The sequence below is a fragment of the Hipposideros armiger genome, unplaced genomic scaffold (genome assembly GCF_001890085.2).
Source record: "Hipposideros armiger isolate ML-2016 unplaced genomic scaffold, ASM189008v1 scaffold_181, whole genome shotgun sequence".
Taxonomy (NCBI): domain Eukaryota; kingdom Metazoa; phylum Chordata; class Mammalia; order Chiroptera; family Hipposideridae; genus Hipposideros; species Hipposideros armiger.
Genome location: NW_017731531.1, coordinates 1,801,168 through 1,823,137, shown reverse-complemented (window position 1 = coordinate 1,823,137; position 21,970 = coordinate 1,801,168). Strand labels below are relative to the sequence as shown.

Genomic DNA, 21,970 nt, shown 5'->3' with positions numbered 1-21,970 from the left:
ACAAACTTACCAAGGATTTACTCGAGCAAACTTTGAACAGAAATGCTGGGAGTTCTAGGGCTGACAGCTTCAATCCCCCAAAATGCCACGGACCCCAACATAATAAGAAGCTGGTAGCACGGGGAACTTCACCTTGCTCAGCAGGGGGAGAAAAAGCAGATCTGGACTTGATAAGTAAAACCAGACCCACACAATGGCTCCCCGGCAGAGCCCTGCCATGAATGGAGACCATAAACAGTTCAAGAAGCCAGAGCGCTTCCAGGATAGGTTTCACTCCTAGCCAGTTAGATAGTAATCAGATGTACAACTGGCACAAACGCTTTGTGCAAACACAGATAATTGTGCATGTGCCTTACTCTAAAACTCTTACATTCACTTTACGTATCATTTCTGAATGATTTATCATTTTTCAAATAATAATTTATTTTCATTTTTAAACCACAAATCGCATCCTGCCGGCTTTAGTAGATGCAGATGTCAGAATGTGGCAGTACAACAAAATTCATTAAGTAACCCTTGAAAAAAATAAAACAAAGTTTATTTATAAAAAATGACATTAAGGTGAACTGCCTAATAAGAACATGGATTTGCTTAAATAAAACATTATATAGTTCTGTTTTAGATTCATCCCTAAAGCCCTGAAAGATATTAGAATTTTAGTGAGTAATTACCCTATTTACTTCAAACAAAATGGGAGGAAATCGGAAAACCATATTAAACTCTACCATACATCAGAAATGAAATTCTCTCATTTTTTATCTTGCAACCCAATAAATAAGTTGTAGATGGAAAATTTATTAGGACTAGAAGATGAAACCTAACAAGCTAGAAATGAGGAAATGGCCGAAAGAATATCCACATCAACATTATGCTTCCAGCAGTAAACCCACTTGGAGGGAGCGTAACCAAGTGTCCCCCTCACAGCTTAATTGTTTTCAGGCAGTCTGAACCGCACTCAGCACCACCCCCACAAGTTAGACAAAGTTCTAACTACTTAACACATCTCTTTTCAAATGAAAATACAGACTAGGAAAAGGTGTTACATGCTATGTATACCACTGACATAATACTTCACTAGGATATGCTGTAATTTCCTGCAATTAATACTTTAGCAAAGCTAGAAGGGTTTTTTTTTCCAAAAATTATAATATTTCACTTGCAACACTAAAATTGAGTTTGTGTCACCCTTTCCATTATATAGCGATGCCAGGAGCTTGTCGCTGGCTACAGAAATGTGTTAGGTGTGGCCTGAAAGCGGGCATTTATGGGCTGTCTTCCTCAATGTGTTTTTTCTAAGTCCCCCGTAGCTATCATTGCATGTGGCAGGCATTACAAGCCATCACAATACCCCGCAAAGAACACATGAATTTGACCTCATGATTCAAAACCTTTCAATGGTTTAACATGCAAACATTGCTCAGCGGCCATGGCTTCTGCTATGGCCAAAACACGACGTGTGCCTGAATGCCTTGTAGGCAGGACTACCTACTGCTCTCCATTTTCTAAGGACCAGAACTCATTCCGTTACCTAGAATCTCAGGAGGTCAGAGCCGCAAGGAGTTTAGGTGCTTATTTTGTACAATGACCGTTGTTCTAAACATATGGAAAATGATAATTAATGCAGAAGAATAATTTGCCAGGTATCACGTAGAAGTACTAGCAGAACAAAGACTAGACACAGACATCCTGGATCCGGGCCTGGGCTTCTTTCTGCCACTCTACGCGTCTCTCATACTATTTCATCTCCCAGCTGGGACTGTGTACCTTCGATGGAAGGGAGGACAAGTTCTGCTGAGAGGAGATCAGCCGTCGTCTCTATGTCTTCTCTTCTTCTGGTCTTAAAAATGTGGCTTCTCTGAGCCAAAGGGAACATACAAGTCTATGGAATTAATTCAGTGGCCTAGACAAAGTTGGTTGGGAAAGTGCGTGAATGGAGCAAACATGGGTGATCAGGAAAGCAGTCTGAGAGCACTGGAAAGATCTCTACCTGCGTACTTTTTCCAGCTTCCTGGAGACCTTGTTGTTTCTGATTAACTGGAAGCTCTATTTAAGCAACTAGAAATCAGGTATGACAGTCAAGTTGCAAGATTTGATCATCTACTGGGGATCACAATCTATTCCAGTGGCGAGCACAAGATAAAAGGATAGATTCTTGTTCCTCTTTTTGTTACCTGCATTTTTTAAAGTAAAACAATAATAATAATAATAATAATAATAATAATAATAATAATGATACTGTTAATTATAAAAGCAATACATTCTCTTCCAGTCTTTTTGTAAATGTCTATTTTTATGTAGTTGAGATTATACTATATTCACATTGTTGTGTTCTAGGGCTTTTTCCCACCTAATGTTATACAGTAAGCATTATCACAAATCATTGATATAATTTTTAACAGTCTATAACAGCCCATAACATGAATACACCATAATAAATTTAATAACTTTTCTAATATTGTAAAACAGGGTTCTTTCAAGGTACTTTAACATTTTTTAACTAATTTTTTTCTAATACTAAAGCAATATGTATTAGAAAACTATTTTAACACTAAACTAAAACAAGAAACAATAGTTTAACTTATAATCCTACTGCACAAAGACATTTGCCTTAACCATTGTACTCTGAACCAACTGAGGTAGACAGTATACACAAATCTAGGTCTTTATAGTCAGGGCCCAGTCTCACTGAGAAAAAACACTTCATTGATATGGAGGCCAAGGTCCTAAACAGAGTTCCAAATGCCTCTTCTACTGGGCTGCCAATGATCTGAACTTCTCTCCCACAAGGGATCTCTCAGAACTCCAAGGATGTATTTTGACCCTAAAACGGAGCCCAGGAGAGGGCCCAGTCAGAGACCAAGGCATCTGTTGATCCACAATAGAACAAAGTTTGACAATCTGAACAGAAAAACAGCTGTTGTGTGGAGGCTAACTTCAAGAGCCAATTTCATTTCTCTTTGCTCTGCTTTCCACCCTTGCATTACAGATATTCCAGCCAAGAGCTAGAAGTTCTCCAACAGTAGACTGTATGCTTGCTCTGTCAACTGTGGATTTGACCTGGTCTACTGATCTTCTAAGACTAAGCTCTAGCTAAACCCAACAATGAATACCACTGTCTCATTTTTGCCTGCTTCTCTGGGCTTTTCCACAAAGAGTACCAGGTCATCTCATGGTCAGCCTTCAGACATAAAATCGAGAAACTTGAGTCTGCACAAAGCATCATAAGAATTACAGAGAGTAAGGTGGAGAGGAAAACTTGGAACTAGTTTTTCCTTTCCTTGAACCTCCATTACTCATCACTAAGCAATGCTCTAGCTTCCGATCCATGTGCACTTTCTTCCTCTCCATCATCTTCTGCTATTAGGCTCATTCTTCTACTACTATATCCATGTTGATTCTTTCAAACCACAGCCTACTACAAAAGTGATTATCTGGGAGCTATCATGACATTCTCAATGAAATGCAAATCAGGAGGAAGGAGGGGCTGACAGCCATGGAAGGAAGAAAGGTCCTTTAGGACAAAACAATGCCTGAACCAACAGCTGGAGATGCTTCTTCTCCTTGAAGTTTCAGGTCCCTGACTGCCTCCTCAGACACCATTCAATTACACCAATTGAATGCCCTGCATTTAACTAACTCTCTGTATATGAACAAATTACCTCTGCCACATCCAGCTTAAGAAACACCAAACCAGGACTTACTTCATCTTTTATCGAATAACAGTACAAAAGGAATGATTTTCCATTTGGGTAACTGTTTTCTGACATAATCATAACTTTTGAAAGGAGACAAACGTTATTAGACAATCAGCTGAAACCAAAATCAGTTTTCTTGATTTTCCATGTCCCCCCCCCCATTTTCTTATGAATAATAAGAAATGAAGGAATGTATACGGAGGAGCCAACGTTTGTGTGGCTGGGAAATGAGTGATGCTCATGAAGTATAAAATAAGCCTGGCTTATTGGAGTTCTTTAGAATGGTTTGTCCACGTTGTCAACATGTTCAAGCTTAGCTAAGTCAGCCTAGCTGAGAGCGCTTTTCATTTGTACCAATCTCAGCCATTGTAGAGAATTCATTTATAGACGTGTTAAGAGAAAAATCTTCCACCGATGTGTATGTTTAACAGAAGTCATGACGATGACCTCACTGAGGATGGACCTTACCCTTTATCCTGACCTGTGAATTCCTTCACTTTCGTTGTTTAGTGTTACAGCTTTAACATTTTCTTAATGGATTGGGTGGTGGATAAAATGAATTTAGCATCTCACAGTGAGGCATTATACCTTTTGCATCATTTATTTTCTTTTATTTTGAACAAGTAAAAATATCTGGCTCTCAACATTAATAACTTTGAGTGGGAGTTACCTTATGTGAATTAAAAATGGTTATGTCAGTACATCCCTTCAGAATTTAAAAAATATTTCCCTGTGCTATATCAAGTGTCACACAGTATATCAATTTTTATTTCCCATCTCTCAAGTCTGGTATGCATACTGTTTAACTTCTTAAATTCTAAGTATAGACATAATTCACAAAAGCTGGGCAAATGCTTGACTTACAGGAGATGGCGCACACAAGATTTATATGAACAACTTTATTTTAAACAAGAAGGACTTTTGCATTTTGTGCTGCTACATCACACAACTTCATCTGTGTTTTTTATAAAAGGCTATAAAATAAATTGGAAAGGTTCATTTACTATCCCTCTAACTTCACAAGCACTACTGATCTAATAGAAAAGCCCATTTCAGAGGGAAAGGTGAGAATGTGACCCTATCTTCCAGAATTAAAGGCCATGCTCCCTTTTCGACACTCTCCAGGCAGCTCAGTCTAATTCCTGGTCAACCATTTCTGAGTGCCTGATAAACCTTACTCTCCTCTCAGTGGCAACTGAATTACCTCTCATTTGGCAGCCAGAGAACATGGTTGCTCGTTCTTTTCCTCTAGATTATCATGATGATAATAATTGATTAAAATGCATCCACATTGATTATTCTATATTCATATCACTAATTTGTGGGTTCTAATTATGCCTATGTATATAGATATAAACATGCTTAAACATGCAGATATAAAATATGTACATGTACGTTTCTCTATAAGAAACTTTGAAATTATTTCTATACCTAGTATACAAGAACAACAACAAAAATAATGATAATGAGGGCCGGCCGAGTGACGCATTGGTTAAGAGCTGGCTTGGGATGCCAGAGGGCCCCGGTTTGGATCCCATATATGAGGGCCAGTGACGCTGCACCCTCTACAGCTAAGATGGTGAACGGCAGCTCAACCTGGGGCTGGCCTGCCGTGAGTCGCCGGCGATGGCGTAGGCTGCAGCCCCTGCTGCAGTGGGTTGCCATGGGCTACCGTGTGTAGCCAGCAGCCACCGTGAGTGGCCGTCCAGAAGCCAGCGACTGATCGGCCTCACCTAGGAAGAGTGCAATGATGGTGCCAACTTGGGCCAGTGAAGCAACGTCCTCCACAACTAGACTGAAGAACAAGAGGACAGCAACTTGTCTGTTCCCCTTCTCCCAATTCCCCAGCACTGTTTCCATCCCCCAATTCCCCAATAAAAATCTTTAAAAAGAAAAAAATAATGATAATGATAAATATTATGCATTGAGCACGTCATAAGGGCTTTATAGGATGATCTAATACACTAGTAAGCGATATGAAATTCAGGCTTAGAGATATTAAGTAACTTGTCTCACAGCTGGTAAGTAGCAAAACAATCACAGAGCTAATAAGTAGTAGAACCGGAATTTAAATCTTAATAGTCTCCAATACTTGTGCTGGTTCTATAAAAAATTTTACATTATGTGCACTCTGAAACAATGTATCTTATCCTCTATGCCTCCTACTTATATGTACAAATGTAGCTTAAAAGTGCATCTGCATTTATACAGTCCTCATATACGTCAAGATGTAGTCAATTGCATAGAGGATTTTTCTTAAAGCACATTTTAAAAAACAGGTTGATTTTCTGGGTCAAAATTCATTGTTTAGATAGTAGATATCAAATGGCATTTGAGAATTTATTTTATGTAAGTTTTTGTCTTGTTATGAAAAACAATGCCCATTTTTATATTAAATACCTCCCCAAGGTACAAATCTGATACCAACACATTCCTGTCTTGCCAGTATACCCATATATAAATAAAAATCAAGTCATTAGAACTAACTAAATTTATTAAAATTGTTTGAACCATGATCCATTACACACTTTCTAGCTATTAAGTAAAATAGCTGTGACCAAAGTCAAAAGTATATGACACCTGCTCAAGAATTATTTGCTTAAGCTATGCCCAAACCTCACTCTATCTATAGGTACGTAGGTAGGTAGGTAGGTAGGTAGGTAGGTAGTTAGATAAATAGATCGTCCAAACAACTTAAGAGTTCACATTTAATCATTTAATCTGTATTATATTGTATAAAGCAGTATTTCTCAATCATGATTAACCTCTAGAATCATCTAGAGAGATTTGAACAGTTACCATCTGGGACTCTACCCAGACCAATTCAATCAGAATCTCTGGGATGGGACCTAAGAATCAGTATTATTAAAAGGCTTCCAAGTGATTACAAGGTACAACCAAGGTTGAGAACCATTGGCATCAAATGTTGCCACTTATATCAGCTGGAGAAGGTAACTGCAAAAAAAAAAAGGTGTTAACATTAAAAGTGACTGACCCCCGATGGACTCATGTGTTGTTAGGGAGACTACTTCATAGATGGCGTAGAGGCCTGACCATCGCACTGAAGATGATGTTGAATAATATTGTATATCAACTATAATTTTATATACATATAGTCACGGGATGTGGAGTATAGTGTGAGAATGGAGTCAATGGAATTGTAATAGATATGTATGATATTGGGGGTGGGGGAACAGTGGATGGGAGGAGGGGGTTTGTCACTTTGTGAGGGCTGAAAAGGATAACTATTGCATTGTTTTGTACACCTGAAACTAATAAAAAAAAAAGTGACTGACCCCCAATATAGAGGTGTTATCACTTTAAAGTCTCCAGAAAGTAATATAATTAACTGTTTAAGGAGTTTATATGTAAATACCAAAAGAGTTACTCAGCCATGAATCCATTTCACACTGCACTACAAAAAGATTCCAATTATGTTCTTTTTATCTCTTTCCTTGTGGGTATGTACCCACAGTTGTTGTAGTTCTGGGATATAAACTGATTCTAATAACAAATCTTCCATTTTTTTCCATTTAAGGATAAAGAGAATGTAATTGGATTTTAGATGTTAGGTACTATTGTCCACATTTTACAAAGTAGGAAACTAAAGTACACAAAGCGTTAGTCACAAAAAGGGCAAACTGAGACACAACCTGGGATGCTGGGAATAGAACTAGACTAGGAGCCAAGGAAGTTGAGTTTCACTCATGGCTCTGACAATATTTAGCTTTTTAAGCCTGAATAAGTCTGTGGTCTGTGCCTCAGTTTCCTTGTGTAAAGGATTTGGACTAGATAAAGTGTTCCAAAGAAAATTCAAAGAAAAACAACAGTGGGGACACATAGATTTGGAAAGTTTTTATTTTACCAAATAAAACCATAGGAAAACAAAAGAAATGAAGCATATGCCATTTATTATCACCTTTACTTCATAAAAAGAAAGAGTATTTTAATTCCAAAGAAAGTAGAAAAAAATATATAATCTCAAGGTTATTTTTAAGAGTACCTTAATGATAAACTCGCTATATGATTGTCCAACAGGAATTGCTACCACCCAACCCCTCCATCTCCCCATCAATAAATGAGAATTATGAGGACCTCTAGGTGATGTGTCCAAGTTTAACGTTCCGTGATAGCGGAAGCAGAGTGGAGGTGGAATATTTAATACTACTTAGGGTAGTGCTCTTTCAAGGCTTTGCCAAAATTCCATCATTAAAGAACTACCTTCATAATTTTTGCCTTATCCAAGGACCCAACTATTATTTACATAAGGTTGTTTTTTAAATTGGACTTTTTTTTTCTTCATTACATTTATTTCAGAAGGAGACTTTACATCACTAGCTCAAATAGAAAACTAAAATTACTTGTAATAAACAGAAGATAATCAGGTACCCATGAAAATAAGTTTTACTTTATTTACTTTATTGCCTCCAAAATCTTTCAGACTAAGATGATGTCTCTCTCTCTTCTATAAAAAGAGATGAACACATCCTAGGAAGATATTACTGACTAATGCTAGGGGCTGGCCAAGTGGCTCAGTTGGTTAAGAGCACAAGCTCTGAGCAACAGTGTCACCGGTTTGATTCCCACATGGGCCAGTGAGCTGTGCCCGAGCTGAGCTGCCACTGAGCTGCCAACAGGTGTCAGGATGGCTCAGCTGGTGAGAGCACATGCTCCTAACAACAAGGTTGCCAGTTCAACTCCCGCATGGGATGGTGAGCTACGCCTACCCGCAACTAAGATTGAACACTGCACCTTGAGCTGAGTGGCCGCGAGCTGCCAATGGGCGGCCGGATGGTGACTGGACTTGGAGCTGAGCTAGCTGTGCCCTCCACAACTAAGACTGAAGGACAACAATTTGGCTGTTCCCCTTCCCCAATTCCCCAATAAAATCTTTAAAAAAAAAAGACTAACACTAAACTGAGCCCTCAATGTAATCAGCAAGATCAAGAAAAAAAATTGAAGACAGCCACCTTTTCCCTGGGGGAGGGATTCAAAGTTATGCAATGTCACAGGCTGGCACCACCTGGATCACCTGCCACTCTGCTCCATACCCTCCTTCCTCTGAAGAGGTAATGCACGCTCCCTCTTTCATTAACCCCGAAAGCAGCAGAGACTCGGGTTTCCCTGGATTTTTAGCATCACTAGTTGAAGAGAGAGCTGGGGGGTGGAATCTGAGAGATAAGCACAAGTCCTTAGGGGAAGGGAAGTCTCCCTAAAGGGACTGAGAAACGGTCACTGAGGCTCAACATCAGGCCCTGGTCTGTTGAAGGAGAACTTGGCTGTAAGGCCATATTTAGAAAACAGGTAGCAAGCTGATTGCTAATTCCATATAGTAGCTCCTAGGATCTGCTCAGGTATCACTTCTTCTTAGGTCTAGATGCACCTCAACTTTAACAGCCTGGCATGATTAACTAATGCAAAGTTTCTGATTCCCAATAATAATTTAGATGTTTAGCTGTGAAAGCCCTTGCTATTCATGAACTATAACCGCTTTACCTATTCTTTATAATTCAGACATTTCACTATTAAAATGTTTGAAGCAAGCTAGGGAGCATCATCTATCATTACTTAAAAAGTTAATTAGATTACATAAAAGAAATAATTAGATTTGCATTTTTATCTTGGTTTTCAACTTCCAAAGAAGATCACAACAGCCTGCCTGTGGGCAATTAAAAACAGCGTACAGCAGAAAAATTGAGGAGAAGGGGTCTGTTTTTCCTGGCTAATTCATGATTGAAGATAGAATTACAAAATAGTCTAAGGGCTTGCTGAAGCTGGGGGCTAATCTTCAACTTCTAAGCTATGTTTATAACCCTCTTCTCATTGCAAGGGAGTATCAGATACATATACAGTGCCAATAGAAATATCAAATTCCTTCCAATGGGTGTATTTGGTTCTTTCACAGGATGTTGTTGGAAGGAGATCCATTACCTGATCAATAACATAACAAAGGACTATTTGCTAGAGCCAAAACAGAAGCACAGTAATTGCTTTTTGTTTATCAATGCTAAATACAATTAACAAAGAGATACGACATAAGACAGAGGGACTATGTAAGGCTCGGAGGCCCCGGACTTTCTTTCCTCAGTCTCTCGGTTGGCTGCTCCAGCCTTCTCTAAAAGACAATAAATGTAAGGTCCAGCTCTTAAAATGAGAGGTCAATTAGATACTTAATGATGAAGCATATCTTCAAATATATATCTATTATTATTATCCTAGCAAAAAATTAATTAACCAGGTCATGCAGGCCATGAAGGCTAATGTACAAAGTAATTATTTCTGATCTTTAGACAACTACTTCACATAAATGGTAGTCCTTATTCTGCTCAGCAGATACCTGAAATGCCTGTAGTTAATCAGACTGAAGGAAACGAAAGGCAAGGTTTCTCTCCTTAATAGGTGAGAGTAGAGCTCCAATTATTCTATTTAATGGTTTCAGAACAATCACCTCCTTGCTTATAATATTAACATCTCTTCTGGTTAACAGACAGGAAGAAAAGAGGACACACATTGAATGGTGCTCTGGCACGTGACAAACGCAGACACACCAATTATACCAGTAGCACACAGGAATATATTGTAACCAAAATAAGAAACACTGTGTATGAAAACTACTCATATGCCCTTAAGATCAGAGGGAATCTCTAGTGAAGAGACAAACTCTTGGTCTTGCAAATAAGCAACATGTTTAAAAGAGAAAGTTTTCAGATAAGACAAAGGCTATCTGCAAAACAGCAGCAATGGCATTTATTTCAGGCATTCCACTGACTGAGTTCACCATTTAATGCATGTATTAAATGATGAAGGGAAGGCAATTAATATGGTATATTAACCATAAAGATTAACAAAGAGCTAAGAATTTCAAGCTTCACAATTACACCCAGAAATAGTAGATGTGTAGGAGTTGACTAAATCATTGACCCTGGCCCAGGAAGCCAAATGTCCAAATACAATCCCCACCAGCCACTCTGTTCTTCAGACTGTTGTGTTGTTGTTTGTTCAGCGATGTGAGAAGAGGACAGTGCCTGTATAGCACACAATACAAGCCAGTTGAATAACTCTAAAATTGGGGTCTGAGTTCATGCCTGGAGAAGTAAGTTTCTCACAAAGATATTTCAGTGTGCTAAATTCTCTTGCAAAGATTCCGGTCTAGCAGCAAAATGCCATTGTTACATGTGCTCCTATGGACATGCTCTCAAGACCAAAGAATGTGGTGTGTTGTGTCCATGAAGAGTATCTTCTCTAGATTCAAAAAACATGGTATGGCCAAATGAAGTTAGATAGATAAATACATGGACGGATCAAGGAATCAGGATTTATAAAGTATTTTCTGTTTTGCTTCGACTGGACTTAAATGTACTAATTGATTAAAATACTGTAAATAGTATTCTTTGAATGTCCTTTGAATTAGAAGTGAATTTTGTTTACTAGTCAACATAACTCTTAGAAATCAAGTGCTCCAGGATATTGGCTAAGATACCACATAGTGCAATGAGTGGAACCAGGAGGATGAAATTACTGAATTTCTGGTGGTTTCTATCCTTTGGAATTACAGCATGAAATTCAACATTCCCAACTCCAAGGACCCATATTCCGTGATCTATTAGTTTTGCTTTCCATAAAGTTGATAAAAATTATTCTATTTCCATCCTGGAAATATCAAAAATGTCTAACTTTTTCTGTGCTCCATATCGGGGGAATTACTTAATATGTAACAAATTAGAGGAATCACCATTTTCCCCAAAGCACAAACAGAGGTATTTGAATTCACTAAGCAAACAGCCTCCTAAAAGATCTGTTAATATTAAAGCACTATAATAATCATTTAAAGTTATTAACCTGATTTTTTAATGGTAAAAATTGACTCATCAAAAATACAAAATATGTTAGTTCACAAAATCATTCATCTTACTTTTTCAACATGGCTTACATGACCTTAAAAGTACACCTGTAAAAATTCAGTTAGGATTTACCAAGGCACAATTACATTAAAAATTAGATTCAAGGGAGAAAAAATATATAAATTAAATGATTTTAACTGCATATGTAAGTTGTAAATAACAGCAGATAAAATAAGCCTATAAAACAGCATTATAATACTATTGGGTTTTCGGAAACGTCATGACACATTTTTGCAACAAAAAACATAGAAAAAACACGTCATGACTTTTCCAACAACCCAATATCTTAATCATGATTTTTCCTATTTCTAATGAAAAATCCTGCCTTTAAGTTTGCTCAAACCATCCAGGTTTTCATTTGTTTCCACTATAACAGGCTTAGATATGTCTGTGTGTGATTGTTACAAGCGGTTAGATACTCTTCCCCTTCTTTCTATTATAGTTTGCAAATTCCGAAACAATACTAATTCACAAGTCAGCATTCTGAACTAGAAGTACAACAGTCTTGAATGTAATCACCTGATACTCATCGTGATCCATAGCCAATTGCCATGGCTTAATCTTGGGGACCATGTTATCTAATAAGTTCTAGGACTCAACATTTTAAAAGAAGAAAAAAGGTCAAACTTGTTCCTATTGTCTCTGTATTCATTTGCTTTCAGAAGAGAAGCTAGGTTTTGTATTTATCATCTTATTTTACTTCGTTGTTTTTCAAAAGGGAGAATGTTTCTTTTGTGGTAGAAAAAATATTTGAAGCATCTCTTAAATCTCATCTTTTGTTCAAAAACTATATTAAAATTAGCCCGACGATAATCTGCCTCCTAAATTTGATCATGTCATGGCTTGTAGAAAGCCATTTTTGAAAATACAGTTAATCCATTCCCCTTCCAAAAAAATAAAAGTCTGAATATCAGATACCTGCTTTTTAAGTGTCAGAGATGAATGTTTTGTGTAAGGAGCGTTTTTCAGCATTTGAAAAATTCTTTGAATGGTCTCATACTGATAAGATAAATACTGACAAGATTTGCAGTGAAGCAGTAAGTAGCTCAGGACAGAACTAACTGTAAATACAGGTTATTGCTTCCTCCTATTTTTTAAAATATGAATTCTTGTTACAAAGAATCCTATATTTCTAAAACGAATGTAACTCAGACACTTTGAATCTCTCTATGATTTTATAATTTACACTGCTGAGATCAAGAGCTGATTAGCTTCAATCTTCAAAAATTTAAACAATGAGAAATATCTACAAATGTCAAAAGCATTTACACTTCCATTAGACAATTTAAAAAAAACAGTTTTCCTGTTTTCTCAAACTGAACATTCTGATGAATTATATGTTAAGATCAAGTTCTAGTTTCCTGAAAAAAGACATCAATTTCATGTAGTTAAGTTATAACTATAAAATCTTATGGAATCAATAAATACTAAAAATATTTCATAAAAATACCCTGAACTGACTTATTTGCTATTCATCTGAGATCCTCAGTAGCACAGGCAAATATCAATTAAGACAGCCAGTTAATTCAAACAACATAGAACTAAGAAGTGAAATATATTCAAAATAAATAAAGAAGTAATAAAGAGGTAGTAAAAACCTTCATAATAAGTAACTGATATAGGAACACCTCAGGGAACGTCTTCCATTTCTGCTTTACAAATATGAGAAACACAGAGAACTAAATGACCAGGTTATTTCACACCTACTGAGTTCTTAGAGAGGGATCTAGAGAAAAACGTAGGAAGCCACGGGCTAAAAATCTTGACCTCAGCTGTGGGAGACATACTGAAAATTCTAATAAGGGCGGAACAAGGGAACACCTGGACAGTTATTTAATTAAGGATCTCAGCATGGGTTATAAAAGAGATATCAGGATGAGAAATCATTCCAAGATTTAATTGTCAAGGCTGACTGTCAAAAATGCCAGAGACATTCCATCCCCTTTATATTAGGACTCTTATTTTGAAACATATCGCCTTGAGTATGGAATATAGAATCAGAACTAATTGTAAGACAACAACAACAGAACGCTGGTGAAAACCTCCTAATGAAGAGAGCTGAACAAAATGCCAAATTAGGTACAGGTACTTCTTCCGGCACTAAATTGGTATTTTAAATGGCAGTGAGGACTCCCTGGCTCACTAAATATGATTAACAAAGTGAAGCAAGGATCTAAGTTAAAATCACCGTCTTTCATCAATGAGGTAGAAGATTAAAGTCTGCTATGACTTTATGCGAATGATTTTAAATAAAAAAAAATACAGGAAAGTTTAATATTAACTTCAAGGAAAGGAATGATATAGTTCAAAATACAGAGATCCCAGTGGTTAGAAAATACCCACGGTAACCAAGAGAAACTGCAGAGGCTGCGGTGGGAACTTACAACTCTGGGGTCAGTTTTCCTGAGGATTAATCATCAGACAACCAGCTCCGTATGCTAGGGCTTTCTGGAAGTCACACCCCTATGTTCCTATTCAAACATGAAGACCACTTCCTTACCTATCTCAAATAGCAGCTAGTTGAATTAACCATCGGGTACCTAAAGGAATGACAGAAATCAAAATTCCTTCCCAGGCCACTGTCATTATGATCTCTCTGTTGTGTCACCCTGCCACAACGGCGAAGAAAAGAATTTCTAAATCGTGTTACAATCCTTCAGAAACAAGTTATTCTTCCCTGCTAGACTGAAAACTCCTTGAAGACAGTGATGTGTTCATCTTTATAGTCCCCTCAGCATCTAACAGAAATGCAACTAATATCTGTTGAACACATTAATGATTACCAACCTTGCTCCCAGGTCATAAGATTCTTCCTCTAACTGGCCTAATCAGACAGCCCTGACAAGTAAAGAAACATAAGCTTCTCCCCATGACACTATGAGATGGCAAAACACAAAGCAGAAATTGGTTTACGGCAATGCAAAGACCATGCGTACGCTACCTTGGAAACCATTAGGTTTCCACTAGGTTGTGTTAGGCAAATGGCAGAAAGATAAAAGGTAAGGTTTTTTGCTGTTTATGCATCGCATCAGCAAAGAACGCTTAGACCACCATTTCGTTGCTATTTCCTACATCCACTTACACAATTGTATACAACATCCTTGAATAGCAGCCGTAGTGGTGCTGTTTATAAGAGAGGGGTGCATTTGCAGCATTTGAAATTCCATTTCCAAGGAGGAAAGTATCTAAGTATAATCAGACGAGAGTAATAAAATACACTGACCTGGATCTGTTGCTGCAGGAGATTAATTTTGTGCTGCTGCTGCAGAAGTTGCTGCTGTTGTCTTGCAATCTATCAGAAATAAAGTTTCATTAAGTTAAAATGAAATGCTTACACCTTCGCCATTACCTCAGGTGTCTCTCCTGGTATTACAAGAATGCTTTACTGCACTTCTATGTGAGAGAGTTTCTGTAAAATGAGAGAGGCAAAATCAGAGAGTTGGAGAAAAGGAACATTTTCAAACAGGTGCCGTTTCTCTGCTGACCCCTAACTCTTTTTGTCGGTAGGTGAAAACTGCCCCTTGTGTTACATTTGTGAGCAGTTCAGCTGTATCGACGCCGGTCATCTGGAAAGAATGGGAATTCTGAAATCGGATCCTTGGAGAATAAAGATGGAGAAACTCTGGCTACATTTTTCTAAAAGTACTTAATTTGGATATAAAAAGTAAAATCTGTAAGCAAAGACAGGAAAGAACTTTCTGTTAATTATAATATGGCTGACTTTACTGAAACCTTTTCTGATGTAAAGACTTTCAGAACTGGTAAGACTTAACAAATATCATCAAGGGAGTGCCAAAAAAACACGGCAAAAAGTGAAAAATCTTTATCTCTTTGTGTGGATGTACAAATGTACATCAATTGTGTGATGTACAAAGCATTTTTTTAAAACAAAATTTAATATTTATCCTTTTGACGGTAATGTGTTAATTTTACAGGACAGGATCCACATGCAAGCATTATAGTCCCTCGGCTCCATCCAACAATCAAATTCAACATCTGAACACATAAGCTGGTCTATAAAAAGAAATATTAACCACTTAACGCAAGCCCTGTTGAGGACTGAATCTGCCCTTCAGGAGAGCAAATGCCTTCTCTGGGATAATGGTGATGACTATAAAACATGAGTTAGAAATCGGTCTGCTCATTGTCTCTAAAGCTGAGCTGCCATAGCTTGAGGCCCAGGGAGGTGCCCTTACTGAGAACACACTCGCTCCAACCTAGGAAGCCAGAGGGAAAAATGGCCAAAGAGGAATTAGAAGGACTTGGTTTAGTGGTGCTCTATAGGCAAAAGTGATGTTTTTTCCAAACGCCAATATTCTAGAATGGGCAGTGGTGGAAGTGGAAATGTGTGGAGCAGCCCCCAGCTGTATGCTTCCTGAGATTTTTGGATGCTTGAGTTTAGAGCCGAGGGGGAAACACCCAAATTCCATTTTCATTCAGCAGAAGAATACAGAACAGCAGTCTGCGCCCAAATGTTGCTTTCCAATTTCTGGTGATGCCTGTCTCGTCCTGGAAGTCATGAGACAGCCGTCCCTAACATAGGCTACTGTTTGAGAAATGGGGACTATTCCTCCCCCAAAGCCTCATCCGCCAAATGGAAGTGGTATTTAATCAGGTTGGAAAGGCCCACGTTACTTGTCAACACTCAAATCAGAAATGGACAACTCACTCTGCCGCTCTAGGTATAGATGCTGGATTGTCGGAATATTTATTTCCTCTTAGCGAACCAGTGAAACACTACCAGGCATCTCATATTGATGGCCGCTCCTGAATGATAAAGTGCTGCATAGAAATGCATGCCGAACACCACAGTGCAATTACCATCTCCCGCCGTAGACGTATGGGTTTGACACAGTGAAGTATGGTACATAAGCACCATGTGGCTCAAATTCTGAATTTTATTTGCCGATCGGCTGAGCTACATGCTCGCTTCATTGAGCATGACAACCTAGCTTTAAGTGTCATTTAATTTTCATTTTGAAATATAATTACAAAGTGTTCACTGTAAGATATCACTCGTCTGCAAATGTGTCAAGATTAATTTGTGCTAGCTTATTCACAAGTGTCAATAGTTAATTACTGTGTCATCTCTGGATGGCTAAATGACATTCTAACTTCTGATTTTTTACAGTGTTCCTTTATGTTATGTTCCATTAGGGGCTGAGTCCATATTCCTACATGTGGGCAAATAGTCAAGCATATAAAATACCAGACGTCACAACTCATTAAAATCAACAGAGCATATATTGCTCTATATATACCCCTATAAAATACATTTAACTGAAAAGATAATTCCCATCATAATGTCAGATTCCTAAAAACTGCACATTAACTTGGGTCTGTCTGATCTAAAGCACCAGGGACTAGTCTATAGGATCACTGTTGGTAGATTAATGCACTCTTAGGAGACAGGAAAAACATTGAGGAAAGTGATTTACTTTTAAAAAGATATACGTTTAAACTTTGCTATTTTTTTCCTTCTTTCTCACTTCTAAATCGATGAAGTCAAATTCTTACAGGAGTCATGTGCTAATTTGCTTTTCATGATTTACTTATGCTACAAATAGAATGATCATATCATTCACCATCCAAACCAGGACAACTTTGCAAGTAGAAGAGCAGGGTACTAATATTTACTATGGAAACAGGCGTTCAGCAGGGCTATTCTGGGAAAACAGAGACGTAGTGTAACCCTAACTTTAAAGTCAGTGAAAAACACTGGATCAGTGGAAAGGTCCTCAAAGTTTTTCTAGACTAGGACCCTCTTTTTCTGGGTAAAAAAAGAGTAAGTCCCAGAGAGTAGCGCCTTACTCATGGTTAAGCTACAACTGGGCATACACGTGCTGCCTATGCGAATAAGTATCCCTGAGTCATAAATCCAATCCAAATGTTGTGGAACAGTGTTATTTCAGTTATGCCCAGTGGCTATGATGCCTTTCTTTGTCCTCTACGTATTCCCTCAGTATTCTTGAAGACCCTGGGTTTCCAGAAGGTTTCTTTCTTTCTTTCCTTCTTTTTTTTAGGAACACTTATGACAAATAAACCAATCAATGTAATTACTCGCTGAGCTTGGCACATTCCACATCTCCAGTTCGTCAGCTCCTTTCGCAGGGCTCACCTGTTCTTGCTGTTGGCGAGCAAGGTCCATTTGCTGCCGTTGTTTCTCAATTTGTGAGGCTGCCAGTTTTTTCTGTTCATCGTGCGCTGCCAGGAGCTGCTCCCGTAAACTGATCAGCTGGGTAATCATGGTAGAGAGCTGCCGTTCTTTTTCTGCCAGGCTCTCAGGTGTACCTAAAATGGAAGCAAGAAGATATCTCACAAGTTTGAGCAAAGTCTGAATGAAATGACGGGGTGGGAGGGGAGCAGATTTAGAAAGGGACCATCCTAAGACACTTGAAGGTCAGGGACAATAACCGGTGGTCATTGTGAGTGCAGGGACACTACAGAGTAGGAATGGAATGAACACTAGGGTTCGTCATTGCCCCTGCCAAGAAAAAGTATTGTCGCCAGTGAAATTCTCATTCATTCTTCCCTCTCACTCTTTAAAACAAAACAAAACAAACAAAAAAATGGACCTACCCCCTCTCACCATACTGCCCCCTCAATGATCTGATCAAGCTAGAAAACCAATGATATGTAGTACCCAAGATTAGAAACTATTGGTTGTATTAATATTCTATGATCACCTCTACCCTCAGTGACTAACACAGGATCTAAGACATAGTATGTGCTTAATAAATGTTATTTAAGGAAATTTCTGATCATTGCCCTCATAAAAATTTTTCTATTGTGCAAAGATCTATCTCTGAAGCTCAGAAGTCAGGGTCACTCTCTTGGCCATGGAAAGAGTCCTACAGAGAGAGAGAAAAACAACAATAACAGAAACCAAAAAACTGTGTTGCCTCAGGTAAGAAAGGGTTGAACTTGATTTTTTTTTTCTTGTGAGGGGATCATGCTAAAGTTCCCAAGCTCAACCTTAAAGGCAACAATGTTGCTTGGGGGGGCTCCCTCACCCCTTTGTCATTTGTCATTCTTCAAAGGGAAAAACCACATTTGAGGTTGAAAAGGTTATGCATAAGGATGTGCTGTTTAATGAATTTGATGCCAGTGAACACTTACGGTATGCACTAATGGTGCTGAGCAGTCTTTCTGTGGGCAAATTGCACAGCTCTCCTAAGTAAAGGGTACAGAATCCTTTTGTGAATCTAAATTAGAGCATTTTACTGCCACATGGGATAAGAATTTCAACCCACTGTATTTGAGCCACACAGGTTTCATTATGAAGAAATGATCTATGATTTGAATGCTTTTCAGAAAGATGCCACCAGCTGTCAAAGGGGACAAAGATTGCCAATTTTTGTGTGTGTGGAAGAAGAGACATCCAGTCTCCTCACGGAACCACCTTCATTCCCATTAGGAAAGCACCAGGATAATCTGAGAAACTAAAAATAATTTAATTAGGAGGGGCCGTATTTTCTGAGGGGCCCCATGAAGAAAGGGCAACTTGAGAGGATGCTGGCCTAGCACTGGCTAATACATGATTCCCACAAGGTGAGACTGGTATCAGCACAACGTTTAGGACCACCTTGGGGTCCCTAATGCCAATCCAAGTCCTACAAACAGACTGTCAATAGCTCAAATCCCTTAAGGATTCAAGGCTGAAAGAAGTCCTAAAATCAAAATTAAAAGAAAAACCAGATAGTTAAAATGATGTTAGAAAATATATTCCACTGATAAAGGAACAAACACTGTATCAAGGATAGTGACCAGCTGTCCTTCTAGCTACTTGAATTGATTTTCTTTCAAAATGAGTTTTTATTTCAGCAATAGAAATTTCAGAACAGTGAAAAAAAAGAACTTCTTGATCCAGAAACAGTAAAATACAAAAGGTCCACAGAGCAGATCACAAAATTTCTTCAAAAGCACCATAAACTCAACTAATGTATATGTTTATATATATATATATATATACACACATATATATATGAATATTCATATATATTCATATTCAACTAATGTATGTGTTAATATATATGACTATATAATATAGATGAAGATATAAAACAAGTATGAAGTTAATTTATTTGTTCATTTCATTCATTTTTAATTTTAAATAATTTCCTGAGTCGCACCTATATGTCAGGTACTATATCAAGAACTAAGGATACCAATACCATGGCAAGAAAAAGCAGAGTCCCTTACTCTCATGCAATTTGTAGTCCAAAGTGGGGAGACACTTTAATCAAGTAATTAATTACACATATAAATGTAAACTACAACTAAATAACATTTACAAACAAGACAGACATTTAGGGGAATGTTTAACCAAGTTTGGGAGGCCCAAGCGTAGGGAAGGTATGGCTCAAGAAGTAACAGATTAACAGGAAGATGAATAGAGTTAAACTAGGCAAAGAGTTGGAGGGTGTTCAAGGAGCCTTCCAGAAGGAGAAAACAACTTAGGCAAAGGCCCTCTGGGGTGGGGGAGGGGGAGTTTCAGTGTGTTCCAGAAAGAGAAAGAAGGTAATGAAATGTAAGCAAGGAAAATAAAGGGGAGTAAGTAGAGTCTATAGAAGATGAGGTTAGAGAGGTAGGAAAAGGTCACACCTTTTAGCTCCTTATAGACTATGCTAACAAACTTCCTATTTAGTCTAAGAATAATCTCGAATCACTTAAGTATTTTAAGCATGTGGTCATTCTGGCTGCAGTGTGGAGAAGAGTTTGGAAAGCTGTGAGAATGGATACACGGGATACGTGCACACTTCCTTACATGTGTTTTTTTGCAACATTCTGACCTACGTGTAATTTTCTTGTTATACCTATCTATGTGAGGTAAGTCGAGAAAACTTACTGGATGCTGGGAAAGTTACTGCACCATAATTCTTTGTTAATAAAAATGAGCGTTCATAGTAAATTTGGGGCAAGGACCAACACAAAAGTTGGATCTGGTATTCAGATTCCCTGGTAAAGACTGGAAAAATCTCTTCTCCCAGGTTAGACAATGTCTTTTATACAATCATCAATGTATGCCCCTTTCTCCTCTGCATACATTAAAAAAGAAGCTGAGGATAACACGTAAGTGACTTCTTAGCCTCTTCTGTTCAAGGCGAAGACAACAGGTCTATGAACGTATTGGTGCTTTCAATACTAATAAGTGTGAAGAAATACGTCTGAATTTACAGAATAACACTACACAACTCAATCTTTTTACAAATCAGCATGACATTCAAATTGTTTAATTATAAAACTTCAGTGACATATAAATAAGTTTTTCATTGAACTGAAAAGATACGTATTTAAGAAGAAGACAAGTCAGGTATCAATATTTTTTAAATTGAGGATTTAGGCACTCACATTAGACTGTCACTAGGTTTTCCTTAAATTTGAGAAGCACATATACATTTTGAATAGATATGAATGGCATAACATATGCAGCTGTGATGAAATGTAGTAGTATAACAAATCTAAAAGTCCCCTGAATGGGAAATTATACATATGGCCATTAGTCCGTTTGTGGGGGGTGGGGGTCAAATTAAGGAGAACTCAATGTACGCCATACAATAGCTTACATTCTCTAAATGTGTAGGCTAGTGTGTGTGTGTGTGTGTGTGTGTGTGTGTGTGTGTGTGTAGTCACTTTTCTGTTCTGTACCTATTGTATTTGTTCACATATAATGGTTTAAACCCAGGTACAGGTGTTGGACTTTAATTAACAGCAAATGTTTATGCAGTTGTAATAAAAATAACATCAAGCCTGAATCACACTGGCCAACCAACCAAATTGTTTAATTATAAAACTTCAGTGACATATAAATAAGTTTTTCACTGAACTGAAAAGATACATGTTTAAGAAGAAGACAAGTCAGGTATCAATATTTTTTAAATTGAGGATTTAGGCACTCACATTAGAGTGTCACTACACTCACACACACAAGTTATTTCATCTCAAAAACTACAAGTTTCACTGAATACGACACTTTGCTCTGGCAAAGGACCTACAACCGCCAGAGCGGTTGAAGAAGTAGACAATTTATGGGACATCATGGGGCAACCTAAACACGGTCAGGCTATGTTAACGAAGACGAAAGACCCTTCTAGAAGGCTCTTCGGAGGCAGCATAACTCTGTAGAAAATCTTGCCTTAAATTATGTTTTGAGGTTTGCTGAAATAAACTTGGAACACAAAGGAGACGGTATCCTGAGGACCTGCCCAGGCCAGCAGAGGTCATCGGTAGCTGCCTCACCTCATCTGTTTCGCATCCTTCAGACGATCCTAAAACAATTCTCTAAAACGCACTGCCAGAAACGTGTCTCTCCCACACAAAAGCAGAGGTGGTTTCATAAGCCGCAAACAGGGAACCAGCAAAAAAAAAAAAAAA

At 38.0% G+C, this 21,970-nt stretch overlaps 1 protein-coding gene across 6 annotated transcripts in view; it reads right to left on the bottom strand.

Moving 5' to 3' along the window:
- SOX6 (SRY-box transcription factor 6) overlaps positions 1–21,970 on the bottom strand; it is a 625,392-nt gene that overhangs the window by 180,827 nt on the left and 422,595 nt on the right. For all 6 annotated transcript variants that reach the window (XM_019652558.1, XM_019652560.1, XM_019652559.1 and 3 more), the window contains 2 exons: positions 17,715–17,887; positions 14,820–14,888 (listed from right to left, as the gene is read on the bottom strand). In XM_019652558.1, coding sequence (XP_019508103.1) covers positions 14,820–14,888; positions 17,715–17,887 — 242 coding nt within the window. The remainder of the gene's footprint in view (positions 1–14,819; positions 14,889–17,714; positions 17,888–21,970) is intronic.